Source organism: Sceloporus occidentalis, unplaced genomic scaffold, assembly GCF_023333645.1.
Source record: "Sceloporus occidentalis isolate IW3139 unplaced genomic scaffold, rSceOcc1.0.p SCAF_201, whole genome shotgun sequence".
NCBI classification, from domain to species: Eukaryota; Metazoa; Chordata; class Lepidosauria; order Squamata; family Phrynosomatidae; genus Sceloporus; species Sceloporus occidentalis.
In genome coordinates this window covers 258,388-278,153 of record NW_028317181.1, presented here as the reverse complement: position 1 = coordinate 278,153, position 19,766 = coordinate 258,388, and the positions used below count along the sequence as shown (strand labels likewise).

General features: G+C 53.0%; 1 protein-coding gene across 2 annotated transcripts in view; it reads right to left on the bottom strand.

Annotated features, from left to right (window-relative positions):
* The window catches only part of LOC149278099 (WD repeat-containing protein 46-like), a 31,668-nt gene extending 14,959 nt beyond the window's left edge, over positions 1-16,709 (bottom strand). For both annotated transcript variants that reach the window (XM_089502306.1, XM_089502307.1), the window contains exons 1-7: positions 16,312-16,709; positions 13,636-13,866; positions 12,122-12,457; positions 10,396-10,731; positions 9,039-9,362; positions 8,050-8,139; positions 7,674-7,699 (exon numbers count right to left, since the gene is read on the bottom strand). In XM_089502306.1, the coding sequence (XP_089358432.1) occupies positions 7,674-7,699; positions 8,050-8,139; positions 9,039-9,362; positions 10,396-10,731; positions 12,122-12,457; positions 13,636-13,866; positions 16,312-16,333 (1,365 nt within the window). In that variant the 5' untranslated portion in view covers positions 16,334-16,709. The remainder of the gene's footprint in view (positions 1-7,673; positions 7,700-8,049; positions 8,140-9,038; positions 9,363-10,395; positions 10,732-12,121; positions 12,458-13,635; positions 13,867-16,311) is intronic.
* Between the last annotated feature and the right edge of the window lie 3,057 nt (positions 16,710-19,766).

The following is a 19,766-nucleotide window of genomic DNA, read 5'->3' as shown; positions in this document are numbered from 1 at the left end:
GGTCTTGACTTTATCACCGAAACCACAACAGCAACAACAGTCCTGGGAGGTAGACCAGGGCCCATCTATGCTGTAGAAATAATGCGGTTTGATACCACTTTAACTGCCCTGGCTCCTTCGTACAGAGATCCTGGGATCTGTAGGTTGGAGAAGCTACAAATCCCAGGTGTCCATAGAGATTGAGCTGCAGCCCTTAAAGCGGTGTCAAACCACATTTATTCCTGCAGTGTAGTAGATAAACCCAGAGAAGGCTGAAGGCCTCTCGTAAACTACAGATCCCAGGATTCCATAGGGATGCGGCTAGGGCCCTTAAAGTGGTGCCAAACCGCATTTATTCCTAAATTGCAAAAAGGCCTTACAAAACTACAAATCCCAGGGTTTCATACAGGGTGGTGCTGCAATACTTAAAAGTGGTATCAAAGTGGGTTTGACCTGCATCGATATCTGTGTAGTACGGACAGTCTGGGAAGTAGACCAGCATTGAGTTCTTCTTCATGGCTCATCACTTGGATTCGAACCTGGGCCTCCTCTGGACTGGAAGTCTTGTTTTACAGCAGGAGCAGTCCCGCAGAGCCCTGGGGTTCCAGCCTGGCCTACCTGGCAGGGCTCTTGGGGTGAGGGTACTTTCTTAGCTGTCCAAAAACCCTTGTCTCTGCTGGACATCCTGCAGATGTTTCAGTCCTGGCTGCATCATCATCATCATCATCATCATCATCATCCAGGCTAATTTACTAACGAGCAGATGAAGTGGGGTGCAGGCTCCTGCTAACTGACTTCATCCCAAGAAGTTGGCACATAAATGGCAGAAGAGCAGAGGAGCCACTGAGCATCTGGCAACCGGGCCGCAGAGGAGCGAAGGGAGGCACAGCCCTCCTCCCAGTTACTTTAGAAGTTTCATTGCAATTCCAACCCAGAGCCATGTTCCAGCCACATGTTATTTAAACATCATTTTCTAAAATGATCAGCTGCACATTATGGGAAAACAAACCTTTTCTTTCCCATTTCCTTGAAACGGTTGCTTGAAAAACAGCTTCTTTGGGAGAGAGTCTGCAAAATGGGAACAAAGCCGCTCTCTACCCCTCAACCCCCCAACTTTGCCCTCAATTACTTTCTGCAAGCACAGGGACCATCCACTTGGGGAGCTTACAGTGGAACTCTTTACGGCCCCATTTCCTTCCAATAAGTTACTTTTTAACAGACACACATCCAGAGGCCTCTGCTGCAAAACCCAGTCCCTCCACCTCAACCTTCATCCCAACAGGCAGAGTCCAGCACCGGAACCGTGTGATCCTCCTCCTCTTTCCACAGAAGAAAACAAGGCCAAGGCCCTACAATTTGCAAAGTTAGGAGCAGTTTGGGACAGAATAGCCCTTTGCAAATTACATCAATGTCTCACACACAATTATGTTGCTAAAAATGTAATTGGTTCCAAGTAACTTAGTTGTAACTAGTTCCTCCCCAGTCCTTTGATGTTTACACAACTGTTTCTGCTGGCTTTATTTACTCCATAAACAGATTCAGTTTGGACACCTGTTATCCTGGGTTTGGTTTGCTCTGGGCCTTTTTAATGCCTCCTTTATGAGCCAAGTGCGAATCCTCTCTCTTTAGGGGCTTCCTTTGTTGAGTTGCTGTAAATAAGGAGGACCCTTGGATGCCTCCGTGGAAAAACCCATGTATGACCTGAGATACAGCTCTCCTTCTTGGATTCCTGTCCCCAAACCCAGCTTAGTCTTTTGTGCCTTTTGGTTGGTCCCATGAAGGTATCGCCGGGTTTTGTGAACTTTGGAGGGCGCTCTGTTTTTGCAAAGGAAAGAGACACAAAACCAACCCCTCTTTCTTTCTTAAAGTTTATTTTTCTGCAAAGGAGACACGGATCCCCTGGACTTGCTTTTAAAACACAGAGCAAAAGGCAAGGGAGGGATTGGGATCATCAGGATCTACTGCTTTCCCGCCTGCAAAGGCTGGGAGGACCTTTTTATCTCATTATTATTAATCAATTAATTAAACCTCCTAAAATTGGGGGTTTGCCTCCTCCTCCGGATCCGTCCGCCCCACACAGCTGAGCATTTATTATTTATTACCATCATTTATTCCTTAAGGGAGTAACGCAGCTACTTCTTTTTGGTCCACGTGGGAACTAATGATACTGCAAGACACAGCCTGCAGAACATCAAAAGGGATTACGAGGCGCTTGGTAGGAAGCTGAAAGGAATGGATGTACAGGTTGTCATCTCGTCTCTTCTGCCAGTTGAAGGGCAAGGTCCAGGAAGGGAGAGGAAAATAGCAGATGTGAACAACTGGCTTCGCAGATGGTGCCGCCGAGAAGGATTTGGATTCTTCGATCATGGGCTGCGGTTCCATGAGGAGGGACTTCTTGCAACAGACGGGTTGCATCTCACGCCAGTTGGAAGAAATGTTTTTGCCAACAGTCTCAAGAACTTGATCAGGAGAGCTTTAAACTGAGTTCCGAGGGGAAGGGAGACAATATTAAGGAAGGCGAAAGGGATGGCGAAAATAGTCAAACTGACACAGAGGAAACAAGGCAAACAGTGCAAGGACCCAGCAGTGGGAGGCAAAAAAACTTGCACAGGCAGCAAGTAAAAGGGAAGCATGGTCTGCGATGTCTCTACTACACTAATGCACAGAGCATGGGAAATAAGCAAGATGAACTCAAACTCCTAGTACAACAAAGCAAATATGGTATAATAGGCCTCACTGAAACCTGGTGGGATGAGTCTCATGATTGGAATGTGGAAATAGAGGGGTATAACCTTATTAAGAGAAATAGGCCAAACAGGAAAGGAGGAGGAATAGCACTATATGTCAGAGATATTTACACCAGTGAAGAGATCCTGGACATCAATCATGGAAGCCAGGTGGAGAGCATCTGGATAAGAATCAAAGGGGAGGGAAACAACAAGGGTGTTACGGTGGGAGTCTACTACAGACCCCCAAGTCAGACTGAGGAATTGGATGATATCTTTCTAGAACAGATGACCACACAGTCAGAAGGGAGAGATGTAGTAGTGATGGGCGACTTCAACTACCCTGATATTTGCTGGAAGTCAAACTCAGCAAAATCCTCAAGGTCTAGCAAATTCCTCACTTGCCTGGAAGACAATTTCATGGTCCAAAAGGTGGAAGAGGCAACAAGGGGGTCAGCTATTTTGGATCTGATCCTAACCAACAAGGATGACTTGGTTAATGGGGTGCAAGTGGTGGGATCCTTAGGTGGAAGTGACCATGTTCTCCTGGAGTTTGTTATACATTGGAGAGGAGAAGCCAGGCAGAGCCAGACACGCATCCTAGACTTTAGGAGAGCGGATTTCAGTAAACTTAGAGAAGTATTGAGGGCGATTCCATGGTCAGAAATACTAAAAGATAAAGGAGTTCAGGACGGATGGGACTTTCTCAAAAGGGAGATACTGAAGGCACAATTTCAAACAGTTCCAGTGAGAAAGAAAAACGGGAGGTGTCTCAAGAAACCAGGATGGATGACTAAGGAACTTTCAACCGAGCGAAGTTTGAAACGGAAGATGTATAAGAAATGGAAAAAGGGGGAGATCACGAAAAAGGAATTCAAAGAAATAGCAGGCATTTGTAGGGTAAAGTCAGAAAAGCTAAAGCACAGAATGAACTCAGGATTGCTAGAGAGGTTAAGAACAACAAAAAGGGCTTTTTTTGGATATGTCCGCAGCAAGAGGAAGAAGAAGGAAACAGTAGGGCCACTGCGTGGAGAAGATGGCAAAATGCTAACAGGAGATAGAGAAAAGGCAGAATTACTCAAGACCTTCTTTGCCTCCGTCTTCTCAGAAAAGGCAAAGGGGCTCAACCTGAGGATAATGGAGCAGAGGACAGAATAGGGGAATTTCAGCACAGAATAAGTAAAGAGATAGTAGAGGAACACCTTGTTAATCTAAATGAATTTAAGTCTCCGGGACCAGATGAACTCCATCCAAGGGTATTAAAAGAACTGGCAAAAGGAATATCGGAGCCATTGGCAATCATATTTGAAAACTCCTGGAGAACAGGAGAGATCCCAGCAGACTGGAGGAGGGCAAACGTTGTCCCCATCTTCAAAAAGGGGAAGAAAGAGGATCCCAACAATGATCGTCCAGTTAGTCTGACATCAGTTCTAGGAAAGATTCTGGAGCAGATCATTAAACAGAGAGTCTGTGAACATCTAGAAGGCAATGCCATAATCACAAAAAGTCAACATGGGTTTCAGAGAAACAAGTCATGCCAGACAAATCTAATCTCTTTCTTTGACAAAATTACCAGCTTGGTAGATGAAGGGAATGCTGTGGATGTAGTATATCTTGATTTCAGTAAGGCCTTTGACAAGGTTTCCCATGACATTCTTGCAAACAAGCTTGTAAAATGTGGGCTAGACAAAGGAACTGTTAAATGGATCTGTAATTGGTTGACCTGCCGAACCCAAAGGATGCTCAACAATGGCACCTTTTCATCCTGGAGAGAAGTGACCAGTGGGGTCCCACAGGGCTCTGTCCTGGGCCCAGTGCTATTCAACATCTTTATCAATGATCTGGATGACAGAATTGGGAGCATACTTATCAAATTTGCAGATGACACCAAATTAGGAGGAATAGCTAATACCCCAGAGGACAGGATCAAGATTCAAAATGACCTGAATAGACTAGAAAGCTGGGCCAAAGCTAACAAAATGAAATTCAACACAGAGAAATGTAAGGTATTGCACTTAGGGCGGAAAAATAAAATGCACAGATATAGGATGGGTGACACCTGGCTGAATGAAACTACGTGTGAAAGGGATCTAGGAGTCCAAGTAGACCACAAGTTGAACATGAGTGAACAGTGTGATGCGGCAGCTAAAAAGGCCAATGCTATTTTAGGCTGCATCAATAGAAGTATAGTGTCTAGATCAAGAGAAGTAATAGTGCCACTCTATTCTGCTTTGGTTAGGCCCCACCTAGAATATTGTGTCCAGTTCTGGGCACCACAATTCAAAAAGGACATTGAGAAACTGGAGCGTGTCCAAAGGAGGGCGACAAAAATGGTGAAGGGTCTGGAAACCATGCCCTATGAGGAACGACTTAGGGAGCTGGGGATGTTTAGCCTGGAGAAGAGAAGGTTAAGAGGTGATATGATAGCCCTGTTTAAATATTTGAAAGGATGTCATGCTGAAGAGGGAGCAAGCTTGTTTTCTGCTGCTCCAGAGAACAGGACCCGGAACAATGGATGCAAGCTACAGGAAAAGAGATTCCACCTCAACATTAGGAAGAACTTCTTGACAGTAAGGGCTGTTCGACAGTGGAATGCACTCCCTCGGAGGGTGATAGAGTCTCCTTCCTTGGAGGTCTTTAAACAGAGGCTGGATGGCCATCTGTCAGGGATGCTTTGATTTGGATTTCCTGCATGGCAGGGGGTTGGACTGGATGGCCCTAGTGGTCTCTTCCAACTCTACGATTCTATGATTCTATGATTCTAAATGCTGCCGTTTTAATTCATTGTTGTGGCTCCATTCTGTGGGAATCCTGGGATTTGTAGTCCCTTGTGGCACCAGAGCTCTCTCCCAAGAACTACAAATCCCAGGATCCCACAGCATCGAACCGTGGCAGTTAAAGCAGTATCAAACTGCATTTGTTTCTGCAGTAGGGATGCAGCCAAGTCAAGTCTTGCAGGAATTCATTGGAAGCGGGACACTGTCCTCCTGCAAAGCGCCACAAAAATTAATCCGTGGAGATGTTTACAAGCAACCAAAAAGAAAAGAGCGGAAGGGCCATCAGGGACGGAGGGTGGGCTCAGAGGGCCCTCGGGGGTCTCTTCTCCAGCCCCTGGCCCCCAAAGAGCGACTGACCCCCAAGAAGCAAAGGAGATGCTTTCCAACCGTAAAGGACGCAGGGAGGGAACAACTATGGACAGCTCAACAACCACACAACCACACTCAGCAAATGCACCAGAAGTGTCCTGGCAACACAAAGTGAACCACGCACACACGCCTGCAGCATGGAGGGGGGGGATCAGGGCCTTCCCAATGTCCGGGGGTCCTTTTCCGCTTCGCCCGCTTTCTGTTGCATTTCGGGGGGGGGTCTGGCTCAGTCCACTTTCTGCAAAAAAGGAGAGGCAGTTCAGAGGGGGGTCCCTGGGACGGAGGGCAGCCATGGGGCCTTTAGCTTCCCTTCTGGCAAAGGGGCCCCGCAGGAGCCCACTGCCAGCGCCAGGCCCAGGAGGCAGGGAGCAGCGGACCGGGGCCACGCAGGAGCCATCCAGCAAAAGCTTTGGCTAAATAGTATTCTTGTGGGGTTTTCAGGCTCACAGAAAACTACGGACGCCAGCCATGAAAGCCTTGGACTTTGCTCAGGATAAAGCTGGACATCCCATAAGGTGTTTGTGGAGACATTTAAGATCAAGCAAAGCGTCTCTCATAGGTAAGCGTTTTGCAAATAAATATCTCACTTTGCAAACACTGAAGGTAAAGGCAAAGGCCCCATAAGAAAAATGCCAGTAACGTTTTAAGAGAAAGCAGTCCCCAAGGCTTTGGGATTCCCAGCCCACTTCACTAAAAGGCCTTTCTGGGGGAGCATCGTAATTTGAACCCAGAGCCCTCTGTGTGCAAAGGGGTATGGGCCGCAGACACACAAGGCCCAGGAGAATCCGCCTTAAGAAGGAGAACCAGGTTCCTAACCAGTGCAGGGGCATCCGAACCTGCATGGCCCGTGCGGTCTCTTCCCACTCTATGAGTCTATGATTCTATGAATGTCATGGCAATTGTCCTCCATTTATGCGTCCTTCACTCCACAGCAGAGACGCAAAGGGTGCGTCTACACCGTGGAAACAGCGCAGTTGGATACCACTTTCAAGTGCAGTCGCTCCATCCCTGTGGAATCCTGGGATCTGTCGTTTTCAGAAGCCCTTTTAGCCTTCTCTGCCCAAAAGTACTAGTGCCCCACAGGAAAGTACAAATCCCAGAGATCTGTTGCATTGAGCAGTTAAAGTGGTGTCAAACTGTGTTATTTCTTCTACGGTGAAGAAGCAGCCTAAGAAACACAGTAAGCAAACAGCAAAGATGCACAACAGGAGACACACAAAGTGTCTGACGCACATTGCTCCTCCCGAGTGTCAGCCCCATTTGCATGGGTCCGAATTTGCTCCGATCCTGTTGTGTGTCTCAGTAAAGGGCGGCTGTGTGACGCGACTATGAAAGGGGCGGTAGCAAAGCATCTGATGCGTACCTGGGCATCTGGGACCAGGGCACAATGCTGTGGAAGAGACACTGGCTAGAAATCCCATTGTGCCAAAGGAGAGCGGGGTGGGCGGCATCTCCAAAGCTGGTGTCCTTTTGCACAACGGGATCAATGCGCAACAGGAATGATCATGCAAATGGGGTCAAGGTACAAGGGGAGCCATGCGCGTCTGTCCCAATGTGCACTGGTCACTTTGACCCGCTCCCTGCGTGGCCACGCAACACAGCCACCTTCTGCTGGACGCGGATGCGAGGGAACGGCCCAAACCAATGGCTGCAGAGGCAAATCGACTTGCAGAGGTTGCTGCTCAGCAACAGGGTCTTCACCGCCATTCTCCCCCCTTTGTGTCAAGGGAGGTCCTTCACCCACAAGGACAGAAAATTACGCCCCATAAAAAGGGGGAAATGACCCCACCAGGAAGACATGATGTGCGTGTTGTGACCTCACCTGTGACTTGGTTTTCTCTCCAAAGACTGCAAAGGAAAAGGGAAAGCGGTCAAAGGAAGGAATCTGAATGGTGAAGGAGGGCTGTGCATGGGAAAGCCCCCCCCCCAGAAACCTCCCAGTGACTTCAGGGGTCCCTCCGGGGGTTGCGGGGTCTTGTTCTGGGTCTATCTTCCCCCTTCTTTGTGCTTTCTCACCCTCCCAGCTTGCAAAGCTTGCATTAAGGTTGTTGCAACTCACAAAGCTTTGTTGGATTTTCAGAGAGCGGCCTGCACTCCCTCCTGCCCCCGCTTCTGTGCGACCTCACCCCAAATCCCTTGACCCCAACGGAGACCCCCTAAATGGGGGTCAGAAGGGGACCACTCACTCACTGACTCACCCCTCCTGGAGAAGGCCTGGAGGAAGCCAAAGAGGGCGAAGGCGATGAGGAAGAGGCCGACCGCGTCCTCCACCGAGGGGCCTGAGGAGCCTTTGGGGGCAGAAACAGAAAGGGCTTTTGGGGGGAGATGGAGGGATGCCAAAGCCCCCCAACTGCTTCCCCAAAGCGGACCACCCCCCTCCTTCTCAGCTTGACCGTCTCCGGATGGACGCTGGTCTCTAACTGCAAACAATCACGAATAATTTTTTAAAGTTGAAATGTTTACATGCAGACAGCGTTTGTTGTTCCAGCAAGATGCTCAGGAAACAGTAATAACAGGCAGACTTCATACATGCATAATATGTGTATGAATAATCCATTTTAAAAAAGCAAGGGAGTCTTTTTTTAAAAAAAGTCATTTGGTTCAAAGCAAGGTTTCAAGCAACCTGGCTTTAAACTAGGTTTAAACCATGGTTTGAAACAAGATTTAAACCAAGCTGCTTTTAAACTAGGCTTAAACCATAGTTTAAAACAAGGTTAAAACTAAACTGGTTTAATACAGCCAAACCTGCCTGTAGCTTTAATGGCTGTGTGGAAAGGAGGCTGCTGAAACGCCTTCTTCTACACAATTATTGATTATTAATTAGCCGCCTTGGGTCCCTATATTGGGAGAAAGGTGAGATATAAGTAAACAAACAAATATTTGTACATGATCTACCTTTCCTTTCATAACCTGGCAACTCTGCAAGGAAAACCAGTATCAGCCCCCATTACTGGGAGGGGAGACCAGTGCACCCCAGTAGGGCCACAGCTGAGCTGACCACAGGAAGGGTCTGCACCACTCAGCCCCTTTCTCCCAAAACGCTTGGATGCAAACACCAGTTGTCAGTCCGCAGCTTTATTGGAATGTGATGCTGCAGCAGAAAAGGCAAAGGCTGTGAGCCAGGAGTGTGATGCTGCGGCAGACAAGCCCCATCCCCCCTTGATTGACACATCCCCCGTTTGCCCACCTGCCACGTGGAGCACCAGGGCCTTCCGGAGGGGGGTCTCCCCAAGGGCCGGGTGGGCGACGTGGCAGCTGAAGGTGATGCCGTGGTCTTGGGGCTGGACGGGCAGCAGCCGGATGTAGCTGATGAAGCTGAAGGTGCCGTCAGGGGCCTGGTGGTGGCCGGACTCCCAGGCGCTGGTTAGTTCCTCGTCCCCCGCGGGGCCCCTGTGCCTCCAGACCACGGAGACGCTCTGGGGGTAATAGCCAGAGATCCCGCAGGCCAGCTCAGCATTCGCGCCGGGGGCCACCGAGAGCGGGTTGGGGCGCAGGGCCACCTTGGGGGGCTCTGGGGAGAACGGAGGGGTGAAAGGAGGGTCAGAGTCCAGGGGTTTGCCCAAATTAACATCAGAAAGGATGTATCTCAATAGCCAGAAAGCCGCTTTCAGTAGCCCAGAGGTTGCGGCCGGGGGCTACGCTGAGCCCCTTCCTCATGCTCCACCCCTTGGATCACCGGAGGATCAATTATGGCTAATTTGATGGCAACCCAGGGATTGCATGGCCCCACATTCCCCCCAATTGTTCCCCTGCCTTCCCACTTCCTCAGCTGCCTTTGAAGTGTCCCAAGTTCCCCTCCTTTCCCCTTCCTTCTTCTCAGCTCACTTCCGTTGCTGCAAACTGAGCTGGAAGCGCTAAAGAAGTTGGCAGTCCCATTGACTTGCAAAGGGAGAGGAGAGGGTCGGGGCAGGCCTTGAAGTCCTTCTTCCCAGGAGCAGCAGCCAAAAGGAAAACATTCCCTGGCCATCTTCCTTTGGAGCCCTTTGCCTTCTTGACCACACAATGGTCTTGCTTGACCACACACACATGTCCGGTTCCAAAGTGTTAGATGGTTCCGTATTTTGCAAATTTAAGGGCTACTTTAGCACAGTGCAATTGTCCAGATTGGTCAGATTAATCCCCTGCCATCCCACTTTTCCAGCTGAATCCAAAATGTCCCAGCACCCCTCTCCTCCTCCTCTTCCTTTGCACTCAGTTTACGTCAATCCCTGCAAACCGAAATGCAAAGATCATTTGGACTCGATTAGGGCAGGAAGAGGGCAGGGAAGAGGAAGTGGGGGACGGCGCCCTTCCTCCCGGTTTGTCTGCCCTTCTTCGTTGGTACCCTTCAGCCATCTTGACCCACTCAGAGGTCACTTGGACACATATGTCCCGGTTTTCTGCTGCAAAATGTTGGCTTTTGGGTTGCCCCCTTCCTACACCTTGAACAGATCCAGTGCAGCAATTGCTCCAGGATTTGCACCCGGGGCCCCTGGGGAAGAGGCGCTCAGCCCAGACGAAGGGGTGCAAATGGGGAGCCCCCCACCCCAAAAGCGAGGACTCACCCAGGACCCTGAGCTCCGCTGCCTGCTGGGCGTGCATGTGGGGAAGGTAGACGGTGCAGATGTAGGTCCCCTCATGGCGCACACCAATCCCTTGAAGCTGCAGGGAGACATTGCCCCCCTCCTGGGGGTCCAGGAAGAGCCGGGCCCCCTCCTCGGCCACGGAGACCCTCCCGGACGCCCCGTCGTAAGCCAGGACCACGCGCCCCGCGCCTCCGTGCTGGTGGCGCCACTCCACTGAGAAGCGCGTGGACGGGCCGGAGAAACCGCAATCAATGACCACGTCTTGCCCCAGGCGCGACTGCAGGCGGGGGGTCCGCGTGAAGACCGAGAGCACCGCTGCGGGAGAGAAACAGATATATAATGGGGGACCCCCATCAGCCAAGGGGGGCATGGGGCGACACCCCCCCAAAGCACACGCAGACCACCCTCCTCACTTTGTCGGGTGCAGAAAGCACATGATGTACATGAGGCGGTGGTGGCCCCCGGGGTTTGGAAATATCCCCTTCACCTCCATAGAGGCTCCTATTTTGTCAAGATTTTAGGGCTGGGTTGCCTTGTCCTTTTTAAAGCGCAGGCCGAGTCTCTCTGATCCAGAATCCCCAAATACTCCAAAATGGCCCCCGTGGGTGGCTGGGATGCAGTGACCCCTTCCCTTTACAATGGTTCAACGGACACAAAGGAGTTTATCACACCGGGGCTAATTTCGGCATTAAAGAGAGATTAATGTGCATTTAATGTTTGGTAATTGCATGAATGATTATCACACGTAATTCTGCAAATGAAACGATATCGGAAATGTGTTGTTGCTGAAATTCCAGAAGTACAAAGATGTGAGTTAATGCTTCTTTGTCACCACTTTAATGGTGGGTTTTGTGCAACGTTGCGTGAAATTGTTATGCGTAATTAGGCAATTTTACCGGGATATTCATGGGATAAACTCCCAAATGTGTTCCATGCACAAAATGACTAAAAATATTATACTGGTTGAGTCTCCAAAATACACCAAATCCGAAATACTCCAGAATCCAGAATTGTCCACGCAGGATCTGTACACAAAATTATCACAAACGTTGTGTGTAAAATGACCTTCAGGCTACGCATATGAGGTCGATATGCTCCGAATGAATTGCGTGTTTAGACTTGTTTGTTTTAAATACAGGTTGATCTGGCAACTGCAAAATCCAAAATATCCCACAATTCCATGCACTCAGGCGGCTGAGGCGCTTTTGCCTTTCTGATGGTTGAGTGGATGCAAACCTCATTCATGGCACAAAACCATGAAGACTCTTGTGCACAGAATTCCCTCCAGGCTGCGTCTGTGAGGTGAGCATGAACCGGAAATGGGTTTAGTGTTTAGACTTGGGTCGCATTCCCAAGACAACTCATTATACATTATTATATATGGTAATTATATTTATCTGTATCCCATGTTTTCCCTAAAATTGAGCCTCAATTGTTCATTTCATAATTATTTCTATATTAATAGGGATTCCCCTAATTCTTGTTTTGTGTTTCTGTTTTACAAAAGTCCTGTCCTTGCCGCCATGAGTTTCATTATAGGGCAGAAATGGCCAGAGTTAAAACTCATCCAAGGGCCAGGAAATATTTGCAGGGTGCGCAATCTCCTCGGAGGTTCGGACTAGAGCCCGGAGCAGTCTTGCAGCCCATCTTCCCCTGCGGCCACTGACCACCTGCCCTCCCTCAGGGTGCCCCCATGGCCCGCTACCTGTGGCGGTGGTGACCACGCTGCCTGTCCTCTGGGCCGCTGGTTGCTCCTTCCGTGGCAGCGGTGGCGGTGGCTCCTGGTGGAGGATGGCGCTGACCCCGTAGCTGGCCTGGGGGCTCTGGACGGTGGCGATGAACCACTTGCCCCCCTCCAGGGAACGGGGGCAGCCCTGGCCCTCCTCCAGTCCAGCCGCCCAGGGGACGTGGGCCTCCTGCGGCACGTAGGCGTTGATCTCGCAGGTCACGGTGCTGGACGCCGAGGGGTCGGGGCCGTCCTCCAGCCAGAGGGGCCTGGAGATGCCCCCACTGCCCCTGCCCCACATGGCCCCTGAAGGGTCTGCAAAGGGGGGGGGGAGAGAGAGAGAGAGAGAGAGATGAAGACCCTCTGTTTGCCCCTGGGGTCCCCTGGGTGGCCCTCCGAGGGTCCGGCGTTGAGTCTGCCGCCTCCGCCCAGCTGGCCATCCCACTTTGGGATTGGCAAAGAGGAGAGAAGTTAACTAATTGGTTAATGAATGGTAATTGGGGGGGAAGGTAGGTGCCCCTCCAAAAAGAGGTCCTACTCCCAAGAAAGAGATCTTTAGGCAAAGGTTGGAGGGGCCTCACAGTGGACCAGCCGTTGCCTCTGGACTACAACTTCCATCGTCCACCCACTAGCTTTGGATGGACAACAGGCTGATGGGATTTACAGTCCAAACACAAAACTGGACTGAACTAACTGGGATGGGATGGCGAAGGAGTTTTGCCACTTCCAGTCACCAGATGGGAAAGTCATCACTTTTCATCATCGTCGTCGTCGTCGTGAGTTGTAATAACAATACTTATTTCTTGCCCATCTCTCGACAAGGAATGAGTCGGGGAGCAACAAACAACTTCAGTTAAAACCCACATCGACTTAAGAGGACAAATATGGCAACACATACTAAAGCCATCCACATTTAAATCCACAGCACCCCCTCCCTCCCTCCAATGGTCGACCCCCAACAAGGACTGGGAGCCGGACTAAATCCCCACTGGCTGCGTGAGTTGGGGCTGATGGGAGCTGCAGTCCCACTGTCCTGGTGATGATGGGAGCTGCAGTCCTACTCTCCTGGGGCTGATGGGAGCTGCAGTCCCACTGTCCTGGTGATGATGGGAGCTGCAGTCCTACTCTCCTGGGGCTGATGGGAGCTGCAGTCCAGCTGCAGCCAGAGGAGGGAGGTGCACGATGCCTACCAATACCTTAAGTGTGCAGCTGCACTTTCTCTGTGGGGGGTTTTTGGGAAGAATAATTTAAACGAGTGGTTCCCAGACTTTTGGATTTCAGCACCCAGAACTCCTGGCCTCGGTGTGGTTGGGGATCCTGGGAGTTGCAGACCAAAGTCTGGGGCCCTCTGAGTGACAGGGGAAGCCAGCGTGAGGCGTGCCTGCAGTGCCAAGGCAACTCAGGGGATGCTGGGCCCCACAGTCCAACACATGGAGGGGCCTATTTCCCAGGGCCCCTGATCAGTGTCTCTTTGAAGGGCCCCACGGACTCACCCAGGACCTGGAAGGCGAGGCCGGCCTCCACCTCTGGGGGCAGTTCGGACTCGAGGCTGGCCTCATCTGCTCTGGCGCCCGGTGGAGGCAGGAGCAGGAGGGCCGGCCGCTGGCGTAGGCTGCTGGGCATCACTGACCCTCGGCCGCCCGCCACCTCCTCCACGAACCAGCATCCCACCTTGGCCACAGGAGGAGGAGGAGGGGAGGCCAGAGTGACCACCATCACGGACGCTGCGGAGGAAAGGAGAAGAGTGGTCAGTGGTCAGTCAGAGGGAGAGGAGGGCAAAGCCATCCCCGGGTTCCTCAGCTGAGGGAGTGTGACTCTCCCAAGTTTGGACACCCAGGGACTATTAATCAGCTATTAATTGATAATTAAGAACTATGGATCTACTGTTGTTGTTGTTGTGTGTCTTCAAGTGAAGGTTTCTGACTTTCTGTCAAGAGGCGCAAGAGCTCTCTGGTAGAGAAGGCCAGCTGTCTCACAAAACTACAAATCCCAGGATTCCGTGCGATGGAGCCATGGCAGCTCAGCTGGGCCATTCCTGCAATGCGCATGCAGCCCTGGACTGAAAGGTTCTGCCACATTTATACATGTTTTCAAAATAAAGCTTCCTTTTCCCTTCCTTCCTTCTGTTTTCTTTCTCTCTTCCCCTTTTCCCAGTTACTGCATTCGAGTATTTTATACTGATGATGGAGTTACAAAGGTTTGAATCATTCAGATGATGCATTTTTAAAACGTTGTTACGCGAGGATTATAATATTGTTGTAAAAATAAAATGGATTGTTATCATTCTGTTGTAAAGATGGTGGTATATAAATAGAGGATGATGTTGATAATAATAGGACTCAAAGTAGCTTACAACAGGTTGAAAACCATTTAAAAACACATAGTAAAAAATTCACAAAAGATAAACAAGTGATGAAAGCATCAGGAAATTAAAAGCAGTTCAAGTGTAATGAAGAGGATCCCTGGAAATAAACCAATATCTCAACAGCAAAATGAATGACCATGAATAATTAGGCCAGCCTGGGTTGCAGTGCTTTTCAGTGTGTGGTGCTAGGGCTCTAGGAGACCTGGGTTCGAATCCTCTCTCGGAGGGACTCATAATAATAATAATGATGGTGATGCTGGGCTATTTCCCAGTGTGGATGCAGCCCTGGCAGAAGCGCCAATTGGGCCACAATGGAGCAACGGATGCCAGCTCCTCCTTACAGCAGCTATTCTGGGAAGACAGGCCCAGAGGCCAGTGGGAAGATGCGCACTTTCTATTGGCAGCGACTTGTGGCCCCAGAGGAACCTTTTCCAGATCCAGGAGCAAAAGGATAGAAGCAGGTTGGCCTTTTCATAGGGTTTCAGACGAAGAACATATAAGTCCCATAGGATGCAAACGCAGGCACCCCTTTTCCATTCACTGGGTGCCAAACATCCGCGTCCCTTGGCCCTCGTGGGTCCATGGTGGGCATCCCCCCCTTCTGCCATCTCGCTCTTCATGGCTCCAGCTCAGCATCGGAGGAAGAGCTTCGTAAGGACTGTCTATACTCAAGTATGAGTCTGGAAATTTCAGTCACAAACCCTGGCCCCCGAAAAACCCGAGTCGACTTATCCGGGGGTCAATGGAAGGAATGCACTTTAGCCCCTTTCCCTTGGAGAAAGGCGAGAGGAAAATCTGCCCTGCAAGCACTGCTAAGAATAAATCCTTGGCAGATCCCTCCAGTCTTCAGTGATGCCCGCTGGGCTCCTGGACCGTCTTTGGCACCGTCCTCTGCATCCCTCATGGCGCATCCCAATAATATTGACTGCATCTGTTGAACAGCCCTGAGTCTTACCCCGGACTCACCCACGAAGGGTCAGGCCCAAAGCCCTGACTTCGGCCCCAAAGCCTGCCCCATACGAGGGAGGAGGACTTATAGGCGAGTCTCTAGACTAAGTCCTAAGTCCTGAAGAAGGAAGGAAGGGAGGAAGGGAAGGCGCCAGGCCGAGGGGACCTTGGAGCCCTTGGCTGGGATGGAACTGGCAGCCTCCTTGCGCTTTCGGCCAAGTCTCCTTCTCTGCCGCAACTGAGAAGAGAAACCAAGAGCAGGAGGCTCTGGGCCCATGGCTGCCGCTGCCTCAGCCCTTTGGGATCCCAGAAGAGCGGGCCCTGGCCCAGCCCAAGCCCCGTCTCCTTCTTCTGCCATGCAGGAAACTCTCCGTCCAAGCAGCCCCCTTGGTCCATGGGTTGGTCCAGTGGAAGGCCCTGGGCTTCTATCTATAGCTCTATCTATATCTAGGCAGGGCAGGGCACTCCCTCCATGGAGGTTTTGGTGGAGCCTCCCTTCTGTGGAGGCTGGTTTCTAAAGAGAGGCTGGATGGCCATCTGTCAAAGTGGGGCTGCTTTGAGGGAGAGTTCCTGCAGGGCAGAAGGAGGAGGAGAAGGGGGCTGGCGTGGACCAGGGCCCTTTTGGGGCCCTTCTCTCCCAACTCTGGGGTCCCCTGTGTCTCTCGGGAGGCCCTGAAGGGGGCTCTGCCAGGGGAAGGGGGGCAGGAGGCCAGGCTCCCTCTGGGCTCCGAGAGGGAGCTCCTGCATGGCCCTCCCTTCCAGCTCTAGGCCTCCGGAAGCCCCGAGGGCCCTCCTTCGTCTCCCGGAGGGGCCACAGAGATCCCCCTTAAGAGAAAGAGAGAGATGGGGGTCTCACCCAGGAAGAGGAGGGGGGCCATGGCCACGGGGGGGTCCCTCTTCTTTTCTTTTTCTTCCTTCTTCTGCCTTTTTCCTTCCTTCCCTCTCTCTCTCTCTCTCTCTCTCTCTTACTTTCGCTTTCTCTTTCTCACATGGAGGGGAGGGTCTCTGGGCATGCGCAGAGAGAGAGGGCTTCTGTCAGGGGATGATGGGCCTTGCTCTGTTCAAGAGGGCCTCTATGTGAAGCCCCCTCCCCTCCCCTCCCCTCCCCTCCTCAAGGGAGGAGCCCCGCTCTCTCGGCCCTTCTCCTGGCGGAGGATGGATTTGCAGTCCTCCCTCGGCCTCGTTCCGGCGCCTGCTGGGTCCTGGGTTCAAGTCCTGCTCCGCCAGAAGGAGCCCTCGCCCTCCGAAGGAGGCGCCAGACGCACGGCGGCCCTGAGGCGCTTCCAAGGCGGGGGCTCCTTTCCTGAGGAGGAGGCCGAGGGAGAGGCAGGGTCTCAACCCCGCGCCCACCAGGCAGGAAGGGGGTCCTTGTCCTTGTCGCTGCTGCTGCTGCTGCTGCTGCTGTGTGTCTGGCTTCGGACCTTATCAGAGGGGTTTCTTGGCGAGACTGGCCTTCTTCCCCCGAAGAGGCCGAGAGAGTGTGCCCTCGGGAGGGTCTGCCCCGAGCCCCCTTCCCCGGCAGCGGAAGCCTCCGGAGCCCCCCAATGGAGGGGGTGGGCAGCTGGGCAAGAGAGAGAGAAGCAGAGCAACAGAAGACCCCCCCCCCCAAAATAAAGGAAGGGCCGGGGCGTCCTCCGTCTCCTGTCCGGGAAGGATCCCAACCCCTCCTCCCTTGATCTCTCTCTCTCTCTCGGAGTCTTTCTAGCTGTTCTTTGGTCATTCTCCCTGAAGGTCCTCCTTTGTGGCCAGGAAGGCTTCGGGTCTCCGGGGGAGGAGGAAAGAAGAGACACCCGCAAAAGAAAAGACGGGGAAGGGAGTTGAAAAAGAGAGGGAAGGAGGAGGAGGAGGAGGAGAACCCCCCCCCCAGAAGGGAGGAAGGAAGGAGAGCAAGGCGGAGGGGGAGAGGGAGCACGCCGCCAGGGCTGGCCCTTTTGTGGCTGAGGGAAGCCGCGGTAGAGCTGGGCACAGACGAAGAAGGACAGGCTTTCCCTCCTTCTTTCCTTCCTTCCATCCATCCATCCATCCTTCCTCCCTCTTTCCTTCTCTTCGCCCTCCCTTTTATTCATCCATCTATAGTCCCTCCCTCTCCTTCCCTTCCACCCAACCCTCCCTCCCCCTTCCCTCCCTCTCCTTCCCTTCCACCCACCCTTCCTTCCTTCCTTCCTTCCTTCCCTCCCCTCCTTCCCTTCCACCCACCCACCCATCCTTCCTCCTTCCTTCCTTCCTTCCTTCCTTCCCTCCCTCCCTCCCTCCCTCTCCATCCCTTCCACCCCACCCACCCTTCCTTCCTTCCTTCCTTCCCTCCCTCTCCTTCCCTTCCAACCCACCCCACCCCACCCTTCCTTCCTTCCTTCCTTCCCTCCCCTCCCTCTCCTTCCCTTCCACCCACCCACCCTTCCTTCCTTCCTTCCTTCCTTCCTTCCTTCCTTCCCTCCCTCCCTCTCCTTCCCTTCCACCCACCCACCCTTCCTTCCTTCCTTCCTTCCTTCCTTCCTTCCTTCCTTCCCTCCCTCTCCTCCCTTCCACCCACCCAACCCATCCTTCCTTCCTTCCTTCCTTCCCTCCCTCCCTCCCTCTCCTTCCCTTCCACCCACCCTTCCTTCCTTCCTTCCTTCCTTCCTTCCTTCCTTCCTTCCTTCCCTCCCTCTCCTTCCCTTCCACCCCACCCACCCCACCCTTCCTTCCTTCCTTCCTTCCCTCCCTCCCTCTCCTTCCTTCCACCCACCCACCCACCCTTCCTTCCTTCCTTCCTTCCTTCCCTCCCTCCCTCCCCTCTCCTTCCCTCCTCCACCCACCCTTCCTTCCTTCCTTCCTTCCTTCCTTCCTTCCCTCCCTCTCCTTCCCGTCCACCCACCCACCCATCCTTCCTTCCTTCCTTCCTTCCTTCCCTCCCTCCCTCCCTCTCCTTCCCCTTCCACCCACCCACCCTTCCTTCCTTCCTTCCTTCCTTCCTTCCTTCCTTCCCTCCCTCTCCTTCCCTTCCACCCACCCACCCACCCTTCCTTCCTCCTTCCTTCCCCTCCCTCCCTCTCCTTCCCTTCCACCCACCCACCCCTTCCTTCCTTCCTTCCTTCCCTCCCTCCCTCCCTCCCTCCTCCTTCCCCTTCCACCCACATTCCCTCCCTCCCTCCTTCCCTCCCTCTCCTTCCCTTCCACCCACCCTTCCTTCCTTCCTTCCTTCCTCCCTCCCTCTCCTTCCCTTCCACCCACATTCCCTCCCTCCCTCCTTCCCCTCCCTCTCCTTCCCTTCCACCCACCCTTCCTTCCTTCTTCCTTCCTTCCTCCCTCCCTCCCTCCCTCCCTCTCCTTCCCTTCCACCCACATTCCCTCCCTCCCTCCTTCCCTCCCTCTCCTTCCCTTCCACCCACCCTTCCTTCCTTCCTTCCTTCCTTCCCTCCCTCCCTCCCTCCCTCCCTCTCCTTCCCTTCCACCCACATTCCCTCCCTCCCTCCCTCTCCTTCCCTTCCACCCACCCTTCCTTCCTTCCTTCCCTCCCTCCCTCTCCTTCCCTTCCACCCACCCTTCCTTCCTTCCTTCCTTCCTTCCTTCCTTCCTTCCCTCCCTCCCTCCTCCCTCCCTCTCCTTCCCTTCCACCCACATTCCCTCCCTCCCTCCCTCTCCTTCCCTTCCACCCACCCTTCCTTCCTTCCTTCCCTCCCTCCCTCTCCTTCCCTTCCACCCACCCACCCACCCTTCCTTCCTTCCTTCCTTCCTTCCTTCCTTCCTTCCTTCCTTCCCTCCCTCTCCTTCCCTTCCACCCACATTCCCTCCCTCCTTCCCTCCCTCTCCTTCCCTTCCACCCACCCTTCCTTCCTTCCTTCCTTCCCTCCCTCCCTCCCGGCAGCCCTCCCCTTTTCCTTCCCAAAGCAAGACTCGCTCAGCTTCCTCCGGGGAGGCTTCCTCCTCCTTCCTTTATTGGCAGCTAGTCCGAAGAGGGGGGGGAGGGAGGGAGGGGGGCAAGGCTTCCTGGGGGGCTTGGGGGCTCCTGCGGGGGGATACTCCGGCCCCCTCCCCAAAGCCCAGCAGCCCTCCTTGGGGCCTGGGGGGGTCCCTGGTCGCGGGGGTCACTCTTCGGGGCCGGGGCCTCGGCAGCCCAGGTCCCCCTCCGCCAAACGCCAGACCTCGTTGCGGCGGTCGAAGAGCTCAAAGGGGCTGCGAAGAAGAGGGAGAAATTGGGGGGGGGGGCTTAGCAGGGCTGTCAAGGAAAGGCCCCCAAAGACCCCCCCCGGAGCCCCCCTCCCAAGGGGCACTGGAGGCCCCTCTGCCTTCTTCTAGGGAGACCCCCGACTCCCCCCCCCCCCAAAGTTCAAT